Source organism: Natrix helvetica (genome assembly GCF_964273705.1).
Source record: "Natrix helvetica genome assembly, chromosome: 15".
In the NCBI taxonomy this organism is placed as follows: domain Eukaryota; kingdom Metazoa; phylum Chordata; class Lepidosauria; order Squamata; family Natricidae; genus Natrix; species Natrix helvetica.
This window is the reverse complement of record NC_138565.1, coordinates 3,588,779-3,601,512: the sequence shown is the minus strand read 5'-3', so window position 1 is coordinate 3,601,512 and position 12,734 is coordinate 3,588,779. Positions and strand designations below refer to the sequence as shown.

At 43.4% G+C, this 12,734-nt stretch overlaps 1 protein-coding gene across 3 annotated transcripts; it reads left to right on the top strand.

Annotated features, from left to right (window-relative positions):
* The first annotated feature begins 785 nt into the window (after nucleotides 1-785).
* On the top strand, nucleotides 786-12,484 carry GFI1B (growth factor independent 1B transcriptional repressor). 3 transcript variants are annotated; one of them, XM_081967699.1, is made up of 7 exons: nucleotides 786-962; nucleotides 6,452-6,612; nucleotides 8,381-8,539; nucleotides 8,869-9,107; nucleotides 9,711-9,848; nucleotides 10,542-10,707; nucleotides 11,588-12,484. In XM_081967699.1, exons 2-7 carry the CDS (start codon nucleotides 6,495-6,497, stop codon nucleotides 11,764-11,766), a joined length of 999 nt encoding a protein of 332 aa, XP_081823825.1. In that variant the 5' UTR covers nucleotides 786-962; nucleotides 6,452-6,494; the 3' UTR covers nucleotides 11,767-12,484. The 3 variants fall into 3 exon arrangements, with proteins under 3 accessions (XP_081823825.1, XP_081823826.1, XP_081823827.1); XM_081967700.1 differs by lacking the exon at nucleotides 786-962 and adding an exon at nucleotides 1,257-1,384; XM_081967701.1 differs by lacking the exon at nucleotides 786-962 and adding an exon at nucleotides 1,403-1,613.
* The last annotated feature ends 250 nt before the right edge of the window (nucleotides 12,485-12,734 follow it).

Below are 12,734 nucleotides of genomic sequence, written 5' to 3'. Positions count from 1 at the left end.
GACTGTGTGGCTAATTTAACAAGTGCAGCGATTCGCTTAACAACTGTGGCAAGAAAGCTCATAAAAGGAGACAAAACCCGTTTAAACAATGTCTCACTTAACAACAGACAATTTGGGGGTCAACTGTGGTCATAAGTCGAGGTTTACCTATATGGGGCTTTAACAAGAGCTCCGCCTTAAGAGAAACGGGGAGTTTAGAGACACACACAAAAAATATAAACGAACCCTCTGAAATGTTATAGGATATTTCAGGTAGGTATTCTTGAAACAATACAGGTATTTCAGAACTACCTGTAATGGTATAGGATCTCCTCCTTGAGCAGGGGGTTGGACTAGAAGACCTCCAAGGTCCCTTCCAGCTCTTTTATTCTATGATGTTCTACATATAAATAAATGCAGTAGTTTTATTCCTTGATGCATCTAGATCAACAAGGAAGGATCGCTTTGCAAGCGACCTGCAACGTTGGCTTTTTCCAACATTTGCAGTTTGTGTGTATGGATATTTTCCTCTTTTTTTTTTTTTTTCTTTCTAGAAAAACAAAATCGGTAATCTCAAAGGAACACGCCACCAAAACAGCCGAGCACTCAAATAATCTGTGGAAGGCGCAACGACGAAGCCTTCTGGATTTCTGCAATTGAGCAATGCAAAAATGTTCGAAGTCTGGCTTGTTTTGATAAGCAAATGCTCTCCCGGGTTTGGCTCTCTTATTGGCTGGGGCCAGATTTTGACACGAATAATCTGATTGAAAAATCAGGGAGGGGAATGCAGGGCCCGGTGGGGAGAGGGAGAGGAAGAACAACCAAGGGTGAAGTAGACAGACAGAGGGATCAGCCCATGGTAGATAACAGGAGGGTGAAAAGCCTAGAGACACACAAGCCAGCTTAAGGGAGCCCTGAACCATCACACTCCTCCCTGGGAGACAACTTTCAAGGCTAAACTTCTACAACCGTCCTCCAAGCAGGTGATTTCCCTTCGCCAAAGCAGTTTTTAAAAAAATATATTGAATTTTCCTGCATTTTCCTCTTCTTGCAAATGATGATCAATTAGCAGCTAAGGCTACAGGGACAACTTGTGCAATTAGGCAATGGGGTTTTTATTTGTCCTTATTTAATATATCTCTCTCCCTCCCTCTCTTTTCTCTCTCTCTCTCCTTTCTCACTTTCTCTCACATTGTCTGTCCATCTCTCTCTCTCACACACACTTTCTCTCTCCTCACTTTCTTTCACATGCTCACACACACATTCTCTCTCTCTCTTTCTTTCTCTTTCTCCCAATCTCTCCCTCTCTTTTTTTTCTTTCTCTCCCTCCAATTAAACTTTTAAAAAGTTCCCTTGCGAGAAGATTGCGTTAAGTTAAAAGTCATCCCTCTTGAGAATTAGGAAGGTAACTGTGTCCTAAGTAGGATATCTTTGGGTCCTTCCGTAAATTCATGTGCCTGGTTTGGGTGGAGATGGGAAGTAAATTAATTTTCATTAATTTGTAAATTGCTTTGGGAACCTTTGGGAGGAAAGAACAGAAGATGGGAAAATGCTTTCAACAAACAAATGAAGGAAGGAATATTCTACCGTTGATAGCTTGGCTAACATTGGCTGATCGCTGGAAAGACGGAAGCGTATGTAGCAAAGAAACCTGGCTTTTAAAAATAATTTTGGATTTTTTTTTTAAAAAAAGCCTTAAATCTGGTATCCTAGGCCAGGAACTGAGAAAAATTGCAATTATTAAGAGATTGCTAAAGAGTCAAGTTTTCCATAGCATACCCAGATTTCTGCAGCTCAAAATCTGATAGCTTCACCTTAGATTATTATTATTATTTCTGGTTCAAATTTTTCCCAGAGAGGGAGAGAGAAATCTTTTAGGAGTTTATTTATTGTGATTTACATCTATAGTTTATTTACATTTATGGTGTGTTTGTTTTTAAAAGCATGTACTATTGCCAAGAGGCTTGCAGTTACATTTGCAATTAATTTTGCTATGTCCAACCGTTGCACTAATCCTAGAACCTAGGTTTAAGTTTAATTAATTTTATTCTTGATTCTTTGTTTGCTTTAATGATTTAGCCTAAAATATGGAACCCTGGCCATGTTTGGTTCATTAACAGGCACGAACCCAAAGAAGCGAATTTAATAAGAAAATGCATATATCTACCCGTATTTCTCCTAAATATATATATAACAGAAAGGTTCGTGAAAGCTGCTTTTAATGTGTGTTTGTGCAAGGCAGTTGAAATCTGATAAATGTTGCCACTTTGGGTGGGGTTAAGTTTAGTTTTTTTGCATCTCTTTATTATGGATTTCTGTACTCTTTGCATGTCACACCACCGAGGTGGATGAAAAATTCTTGAAGCATTCATTTAGGAATAAACTGGGTAGTGCAAAAAAAATTTTTTTAAATCTTAGGGCATTGTTACCACAAGAAACCGAAAATGCAGCAGTGAAAGTCAAAACAATTGCACACACCAAGTCAGGCTAATAAAATATAACAAATGAATGAATGAAGAAAGAGGGAGAGTTTTTAACAATTATCCGCTTTAAGAGATTTTAATAACATTTGGTATAAGACTTAAGGAGTTAAGACCACATGCTAAATAAATAAACAGGAGTTAAGAGCAATCAACATTCAGCATTATGGAAATAAACTTCTTTACACACCATTGAGTAAAAATGAAATTGGCTTATTTGCACCAAACTACACTCACGCGTTGTACTAAACTATACCAATGTAGGCTTTTATGCAATAATTTGGTAATATCTTGGTGTTGCCTGAAGGCAGTTTTGCAGAAATGCAAGTTTTAATATCTTTACAAACCTGTCTTCCATTTCTGCAGCTTTGCAATGCAACATCTTCAGTTTTCCTAAATTTCAGCTTTAGGTCCAGAAAATTTCTTGCCATCCTATCTTATAGTAGTAGACTGCTTCCTTAAACCAAGAATGAGGTTGTTTGATTTTTAAGGCTACCATGTTTGGGCTGCTGTCCCCTTTGTTTAACTGTTTAATTAAATTAAACATGGTTTAAACTTGGATAGCATCATTGCATGTACGCACAAAACAAGAAGAATAACCAACCAAGAACTTTTATGTCTTTCAATTTAAAATTGCGTTTAGACCGAATGGTTCTTACTCCCAATCTTAATCTTAATAAGAATACTGTTTCAGCAGCTGAGGTTTCATTACCAAACTAGGTAACATCATCAGTGCTAGAAGGGAGTGAGGTATGTGGAATGGAGGTGGAGGAGGATTCTGGGGTCCTTGGTGCTCTCTGAGCTTGGTGGTTTTCTTGCAAACGGTTCATTGCCAAATGCACTGATGAGGTTACCTAGTTTGGTAATGAAAGGTCTGCACCACCAATCTCAGAGAGCAGCAAGGACCCCTCTTATGTTTTCCTAGCTAGCTTTCTCAGTTTACTAGTTGGCAAAACTAGCTGGTATATATTTCAAGATTGGCCAATATGCAGCTTTGCTCCAAAAGAAAAAAAAAAGCATGCAAGAACTGACTGTGAATTTTAAAGTTTGTTGGGGTGGGGGAAGGAGAGGAAAAGCAGAGATAAGCATATGGAGAAGGAGAGATAAAACATTTCTGTGTCTTGAGGATGTGAGGTTGGAGCTTACATCCAACACTCCGGAACGGGACTTGGGTTGGAAGAGTTACTTAAGTATTTTTGAGTATTGGAGGCTGGAATTGGTGGTTGTTGTTAGTTGCGAAGTCATGTCCTACCCATCGCGACCCCGTGGACAACGTTCCTCCAGGCCTTCCTGTCCTCTACCATCCTCTGGAGTCCATTTAAGCTCATGCCAACTGCTTTGGTGACTCCATCCAGCCACCTCCTTCTCTGTCGTCCCCTTCTTCTTCTTTTGCCCTCCATCGTTCCCAGCATGAGGCTCTTCTCCAGGGAGTCCTTCTTCCTTCTCCTTAGGTGGCCAAAGTCTTTGAGTTTCCTCTCCAGGATCTGGCCTTCTCAAGAGCAGTCAGGGTGGATCTTCTCTAGGACTGACCGGTTGGATGTCCTTGCAGTCCAAGGGACTCAATGCAGGAGTCTTCTCCAGCACCAGAGTTCAAAGGCCTCCATTCTTTGGCTCTCAGCCTTCCTTATGGTCCAACCTTCACAGCCATCCATTGCAACTGGGAAAACCACAGCCTTGACTGTACACACTTTTGTTGGCAGGGTGATATCTCTGCTTTTTAGGATGCCGCCTAGATTTGCCATCGCTTTCCTCCCCAGGAGCAAGCGTCTTTTAATTTCTTGGCTGCAGTCTCCGTCTGCGGTGATCTTGGGATCCCAGGAAAATAAAATCCACCATTCCCTCCATTTCTTCCCCATCTATTTACCAGGAATTGTTCTTCCAAAGAAGGGTGGGAATCCATTCAATTAATTTCACTGCTTATCAGACAGAGGGTGACCACTTGTCAATGATAATTTTCTACTTATCAAAATTTGGTGACAGCATATTCTTCCCACGCTGCTTCTCACTTTCAGATCTGGCTGGGGTTGCATCTTTAAATCATGTTTTCCTTCACCAGGGTTTGTTCAAAGAAGAGCTTCGTTCAGCCGTTCACCCTGTGTGGCCTTGTGAGCTGTAACTAGCCACGGAGTTTTCAAGCTTAACCAATGGTGGCTTCCTTACCCAGCATGGTTTAATAAGGCATACAAGCTAGGTTTCTCTGTACGAAACCTCGTAGCCATCGTCCTTTAACCAAATCTGGGAAGAAAAACATATATATATATATCCCCAAAAGCCAAGATTGAGGCTGTGTTTTCTTTGACAACAGGCCCTAGAATTGTATTTGTGTCATTTTTGCATGGAGTCACTATAACAGAAAACACAAACATTCATGCAAATAAGCAAATGGTTTATTACTTTCCAGTTTATTATAGTTTTGCATAGATTGTGCCAAACGTTCAGAGGAAATATAAATAGTCCTCAATCAATCAACGGCCACAACTCGGCCAACCTTTCCACTGCTAAGCAAGACAGTTATTAAGGGAGTTTTGTCCCGTTTTACGACCTTTCTGGCCACCGTTGTTAAGCGAGTCCCTGCAGTTGTTAAGTTAGGGACACGATTGTGAAATGAGTCTGGTTTCCCCTTGCTTATCTAACAAAATGAAATTCAATGGCGAAAAAGATAAGGTTCTACATTTAGGCAAGGAAAACAAAATGCCCAGGTACAGTATAGGTGGTACTTGGCTCAACAGTAGTAACTGTGAGACGGATCTTGGAGTCCTAGTGGACAACCGTTTAAATAGGAGCCAGCCGTGGGCAGCAGCTGCCCAAAAAGCCAACACAGTTCTAGGCTGCATCAACAGAGGGATAGAATCAAAATCACGTGAAGTGTTAATACCACTTTATAAGGCCTTGGTAAGGCCGCACTTGGAACATGGCATCCAGTTTTGGTCGCCACGATGTAAAAAAGATGTGGAGACTCTAGAAAGAGTGCAGAGAAGAGCAACAAAGATGATTAGGGGACTGGAGACTAAAATATATGAAGAACGGTTGCAGGAACTGGGTATGTCTAGTTTAATGAAAAGAAGGACCAGGGGAGACATGATAGCAGTCTTCCGATATCTAAGGGGTTGCCACAAAGAAGAGGGAGTCAAGCTATTCTCCAAAGCACCTGAAGGCAGGACAAGAAGCAATGGGTGGAAATTAATCAAGGAGAGAAGCAACTTAGAACTGAGGAGAAATTTCCTGACAGTGTGAACAATTAATCAATGGAACAACTTGCCTCCAGAAGTTGTGAATGCTCCAACACTGGAAGTTTTTAAGAAGGGATTAGATAACCCTTTGTTTGAAGTGGTGTAGGGTTTCCTGCCTAGGCAGGGGGTTGGACTAGAAGACCTCCAAGGTCCCTTCCAACTCTGTCATTCTATTCTAAGATCGCAAAAGGGGGTCAGGTGATCCCCTGCGACTAATGCTGTAACTGTCATAAATATGAGTCAGTTCCCCAAGCATCTGAATTTTTGATCACCTGACTGTGGGGATGCCACAGCGGTTGTTAAGTGAGGAAAAATGGTCATAAGTCACTATATTCAGTGTCGCTAAACAAATGGTTATAAGTCGAAGACTACCTGTGACGATATTAATGGCCCCTTCAGAAGGACGTGCAAAGATGTAGAGGCGGGTTGGAGAGAGAGAGGGAGAAGGAGAGGGAGAAGGAGAGAGAAGAGGAGAGGGAGGGAGAGAGAGGAGAGAGAGAGAAAGAGAGAGAGGGAGAGAGAGAGAAAAAGAGAGAAGGAGACAGAGGGAGAGAGAAAGAGAGAGAGGGAGAAGGAGAGAGAGGGGAGAGAGAGAGAGAGAGAGAAGGAGAGGGAGAGAGAGGAGACAGAGGGAGAGAGAAAGAGAGAGAGGAGAGAGAGAGAGAAGGAGAGGGAGAGAGAAAAGGAGAGAGAGAGGGAGAGAGATAAGAAAAGAGAAGACAAGTTGATAATTCTCCTCCATTCCTGCTCTCTCTTTTACAGACCCCCTTTTTGGGGGGATCTCTGATCCGGAGGTGAACGGAAGATGCCACGCTCATTCTTAGTGAAAAATAGGAAGGTCCACTCCTACCATCATCGTACAATGGATGACAGCATCCTGGTGCCAAGGTTGGATACAGGAACCTCAGCGTCCTTCTCCGACGGTAGGTTGCAAGATTTCACCGCCTAGGAATCTGGAAAGGGTGCTGGACGTACATAGAAGAAGCCTTTTCTTTCCCAACTCTACTGGGTTTTGTCCGCATTTCTCTCTTTTGGCTGGTCCTTCAACAATTTCAATTTCAATTTCAATTTATTTGATTTGTTAGCCGCTCCCTCTCCACAAGGGACTCGGGGCGGCGTACAATAATTAAAAACACATATATATAATTACATTACACAAATGCAAAGGAAGGACAGTCCCCAAATATTTGGTTGAGTTCGTCACTTTTCTTAAGCCAAAACTAAACCACGGAACTCGGCTTTTGTGAGAAATGCACTTACGGTATCTCTACAATTGTTCCTTAGGGATATTTTAGTACAATTTAATAAAATTGTCTTCTTCTTCTATTTCTACTTCTACTTCTGCTTTCTTTTCCTTTCCTTTCCTTCTTTCTTCTATCTTCTTCTAGCTTCCTTTCCTCCCCTCTCCCCTTTCCCCTCTTCTCTTCCCTTCCTTTCTTCTATCTTCCTTTCCTTTCCTCTCCTCCCCTCTCTTCTTTCCCCACTTCCCTTCCTTTCCCTTCTTTTACCTTCCTTTCCTCCCCTCCTCTTTCCCCTCTTCTCTTCCCTTCTTTTATCTTCCTTTCCTCCCCTCTCCTCTCCTCTTTCCCCTTTCCCCTTTTCTCGTCTCTCTTCCATTCCATTCCTTTCCCTTCTTCTGTCTTCCTTTCTTTGCTTTCCTTCTTCTAGATTCCTTTCCTTTCCTCTTTTCCCTCTTCTCTTCTCTCTTCCCATCCCTTCCCTTTTTCTATTTTCCTTTCCTCCCCTCTTCACCCTTTCCCCTCTTCCCTTCCCTTCTTCTATCTTCTTTTCCTCTCCTCTCTTGTCCTTCATCCTTTCCTCCTCTTTCCTCCTCCTCCTCCTCTTCTTCTCCTCTGCCCCGGGCACCCAGTTGGATTGGAAACAGAATATTTGCAACCAGATTTTCAAGTCGGATAAGAACGTCTGGCAAAAAAAGGGTTGAAAAACCTTTTTTTAAAAGTCCAGAACACCCGAATCAGACTTGAAAATGGCTGAAACAGACACCTCCCTAATTCACAGGGGTATAAGGAGGGGGAGGATGTCCAGCACAATCAGACTTGGGAGATGCTGTAATGGGAGCCAATCCCAATGCAAGTAGCTTTGGCCTTCATGTAGACTTGATATCTTAGTCTAGTCTAAGATGATTAGGGGACTGGAGGCTAAAACATAGGAAGAACGGTTGCAGGAACTGGGTATGTTTAGCTTAAGAGAAAGAAGGACCAGGGGAGACATGATAGCAGTCTTCCAATATCTCAGGGGTTGCCACAAAGAAGAGGGAGTCAAACTATTCTCCAAAGCACCTGAGGGCAGGACAAGAAGCAATGGGTGGAAACTAATCAAGGAGAGAAGCAACTTAGAACTGAGGAGAAATTTCCGTAGAACAATTAATCAGTGGAACAGAAGTTGCCTCCAGAGGTTGTGAATGCCCCAACACTGGAAGTCTTTATGAAGATGTTGGATAGCCATCTGTCTGAAACAGTATAGGGTTTTCTGCCTAGGCAGGGGGTTGGACTAGAAGACCTCCAAGGTCCCTTCCAACTCTACTATTGTATTGTATTGTATTGTATAGTCTAGCAGGGTTTTGCTGTCTAGTTTCAATCACCAGGGATGTTTCTCCTGCCCCCATCACTCCCTGGTGATTATCTGTCTTGATCTGAAGGCTTCATGCATCGACCGTTTTTGATATTACAGCTATTTCTGATGACGGCATCCCGGAAGGCGGCAAGGCCTTCCAGGCAGAGAGTCCACCGTGCTGTTCTCCAAAAGAAGAATTGCATCTCCAGAAGGACGAGGAAGAACATTTTCCTGTTCAGAGAATAACGCTGGCCGCACCAGAGCCCCCAAATCCAGGTGAGCAATTCCTTGCTGGGTTTTTCACGCAGCCCCTGGCACCCCAATAAAGGAATGTTCGCGGTTGACAGCCTTCAATGCAACGCACACCAACATTATTCCTTGTAGAAGTTGCCTCCAGAAGTTGTGAATGCCCCAACACTGGAAGTCTTTAAGAAGATGTTGGATAGCCATTTGCCTGAAATGGTATAGGGTTTCCTGCCTAGGCAGGGGGTTGGACTAGAAGACCTCCAAGGTCCCTTCCAACTCTACTATTGTATTGTATTGTATTTTATTGTATTGATGCTTAGAAACCCCTGTTCTCTAATGCTCCTTTTCTGTTGTCTCAGAGGTGCCCATCCCAGCTTTAAAACCTCAAGAGGAGAACGCTTCCGCTTTCTACAACCCCAGTTTCGCCTGGAGTGCCTTCCGCCCTCCATTTGGCTACAGATCAATGACTTCCACCATGCTGGAGCACTCCATTCATCTGTACGGCACCCCGATCCTCCCTACGTCCGACCTGCCTCTCGATTACAGCATGCCATTCTCGCCCGAATTGGAGACCTACCACTGTGTCATATGCAACAAAGTGAGTGGCTCGGAGGTCGGGACAGAAGAAAAAAGCGGTTCTCAGCTTGAGGTTGTCCCGGGGGGGGGGGGGGGGGGCTCCACGGGGACTTGAAGAAACATTAGGATTTAAATCTTGAGTTAAGCCTTGGGGAGGTCCGTGATCCGTGCAAACAAGAAGTTTGTCTCCAATGCAAAAGTTCTCAGTGCAAACAAGGAGCTTGTCTCCGGTGCAAAAGCTCTCAGTGTAAACAAGGAGTTTGTCTCCTGTGCAAAAGCTCTCAGTGTACATGCAAAGCAACAAATAATAATAATAATAATAAGGATACCAATAAGACGGGTGAGTAGAGAAGATAATTCCTGTAATTTACACAATATCTTACCACTTTCTCTAAAGCTCATCTTCCCGTGTCTTACTCTCATATCTGTAAACAAATCGTAAAAACCTCCTCGTTTAAACTTAACCAAGAAAAATTCCATTAAGAGGTAGTAGAATTGCCAAATTGAAAATATTAATCCTTTGCTTCTGAGAAGCAAAAAAAATCAATGTTTGCTTCTCAGAAAGCCGTAAAAAGGTGATCACACGAATATGAGACTTACCCCCTGTGCGTCTTTCGCTTTCTAGATATTCTCTACCCCGCACGGGCTGGAGGTCCACGTTCGAAGATCCCACAGCGGCACCCGGCCTTTTGCGTGCAGCGTTTGTGGGAAAACATTCGGCCACGCGGTCTCTTTGGAGCAGCATGCCAACATCCACTCCCAGGTCAGTCTTGGAAGCGGGAGAGCGGAGGAAAAATATCTCGCGGACGAAACTCTGGCTTGTGCCCAGATCCTGCTCGCCTGACTTCTGGAATAAATACAGCCATTAAAATATCTATCTCTAATTGGGTTTATAAGGCTTACCGATAAAGGAGCATATTTGTAGCTTGGGGGGTAAAATGAAGGAGCCTCGGTGCTCTCTGAGCTGGTGGTTTTCTTGCAAGACGTTTCATGACCCAGCTAGGTAACGTCATCAGGGCTAGAAGGGAGTGGAATTTGTGGAGTGGAGGAGGAGAGGGAGGACTGTGGGGTCCTTGGTAGTCTCTGAGCTTGGTGGTTTTCTTGCAGACATTTCATAACCCAACTAGGTAACGTCATCAGAGCTAGAAGGGAAGGGGGATTGTAGGGAGAAGTGAAGGAGAGAAAGAGAAGTGGGAAGGAAATGGAGGAAGAGGAAGAGGAGGAAGAGGATTGTAGGGTCCTTGGTGCTCTCTGAGCTTGGTTGTTTTCTTGCAGACATTTCACGACCCAACTAGGTAACATCATCAGTGCTAGGAGGGAGGGAGTTTGAATACCACCTCTGCCACTGTTGGATTCTTCCCTCTGATGGTGGGTGGGGGGAAGGGGGTCTCTTGCTATAATATCTTCCTCAACCCAAACCCAACCCCCCCATGCTGTCCTGACACCCCCCCTCCAGGAGAAAAGCTTCGAGTGCAAAATGTGCGGAAAGACCTTCAAACGTTCCTCCACCTTGTCCACCCACCTCCTGATTCACTCCGACACCCGTCCGTACCCCTGCCAATACTGCGGGAAACGTTTTCACCAGAAGTCGGACATGAAGAAACACACCTACATTCACACAGGTGAGCGGGGAGAAGCTGGGGAGGGGGGGAGGTTTCCAGGGATGGGCCGTGCAAAGCCTTCGAGGGAGGCGGGAGGCTCCAACGCCCCTCGGCGTTAAGGAGCGCCTTCGGCCAGTCTTCGGCTTTACGACCACCATCGGGATGAGAACCTGCAAGGTTCTCAAACCCAAAAATAATTTGGTATCATTTCTTATTCCCTTACCTTCGCTAATCTATCCTAACTATATATTCCCCCCTTTATATCTCGCTCTTGAATATATACTTGTATATTTAATATTTTCTTTTCTGTTTTCCCCCCTTTCTGGGTTCTGTATCTTCTTACTTTCTTTTCTAGCTTCCTTTCTCTAGCCAATCATAAAATCTTCCCCATGTCTTGAAGTACTCCGATTCCTCTTTATCCTTTATTTTCAGTGTCAACCTATTCATCTCTGCACAATCTAGTATCTTTTTTTTTAATTATCTCTTCCTCTGTTGGTAACTTATTTCATTTCCAATTTTGGGCAAATACAATTTTGGCTGATGTAGTTACCTGCACCATCTAATAAGTATCCTCTTTCTTGAGTTTCTCTGGGATAATACCTAGTAAAAATATCTCTGGTCTAAATTCTACTTCTCGTTGTAATATTTTCTCTAGCCATACTCCTATTTTAGTCCAATATTGTTTGTTTGTTTGTTTGTTTGATTGGATTTATATGCCGTCCTTCTCCCAAAGGACTCAGGGCGGCGTACAACATTAAAAAACGCATCTCACGAAAGTTAAAAAGAAATTAGATACATATCCAAAAAACAAACCCAATTAATGGGACAACAAACCCAATTAATAGGACAATATTTCCTTGCTTCGTTCCGAAATGTTCCTTTTCCCTCTCTTCTCGCCCAGGGGAAAAGCCGCACAAATGCCAGGTGTGTGGCAAAGCCTTCAGCCAAAGCTCCAACCTCATCACCCACAGCCGTAAGCACACCGGCTTCAAGCCATTCACCTGTGACCTCTGTGGGAGAGGCTTCCAACGTAAGGTGGATTTGCGTCGTCACCGAGAAAGCCAGCACACTCTCAAGTGAAATCGGATTCCTATCGTGGAATGAGCTGTGACGGATGGTCAGGAACCTGCAGCCCAAGAGCTACAGACAGTCCTTGGCCCAGATTGCAAATCCCACCCCCTTGTGCTCTAGCTCCACCCACTTTGCTTCCGATCCCGCCTACTTTGGGTCTTGGCACCACCCACTGGGAGGGTAGATGTTGGATGGGATCTACGACTGTGAAAGGCTCTAGCCCATAAAAAGCCATGTTGGGTTAAGAATGGTAGAAAAATAATAATAATGGTAACGCCCTTGAGAAAGATTACCTTTTTTTCCCTTCTCTTTTGCACAAGCAGATTATACGTAAAAAGGAGAGAGAGAGAGAGAGAGAGAGAGAGACAGAGAGAGAGAGAGAGAGAAAGAAAGAAAGAGAAAGAAAGAAAGGGTGAAAGAACCTGGATTTATCGTGTTTTTTTGGCCTTTGCAATTCAATTGTTCAGATTAGAAGGCCAAGTTAAGGGAAAGTGTTTATGAGCTGTCACCAGATTGAGTATACGCAACGCAAATCTACAAAACCACCCATAAAAAACAAATCAGACACCAGGTTTCCGTGGTGGAAGACAAAGGATCTCTTATTCATGGATATTTCCATTCGCTATCCGTAATTTACATGATCCATTGTGCAAAGGTATCAAGATTTTGCCTCTTTTTGAATCTCTGTTTCCTGAAAAAAAAAAATTAAAGTCAATAAATGCTGTTAAGAAACAATTCGAGTCATGAAACCTTCTTTGGCATTGGTAAAAGAGTTTGACACCTCAGGACATAATTCAGACAACACATCAAACCCTAATCCAGGTTAACCCTGCATAATAGACGTGTTTCACAAGATAAAGGCAAAGCTTCCCCTTGCACATCTGTGCTAGTCGTTCCTGACTCTAGGAGGTGGTGCTTATCTCCGTTTCAAAGCCGAAGAGCCAGCGCTGTCCGAAGACATCTCCGTGGTCATGTGG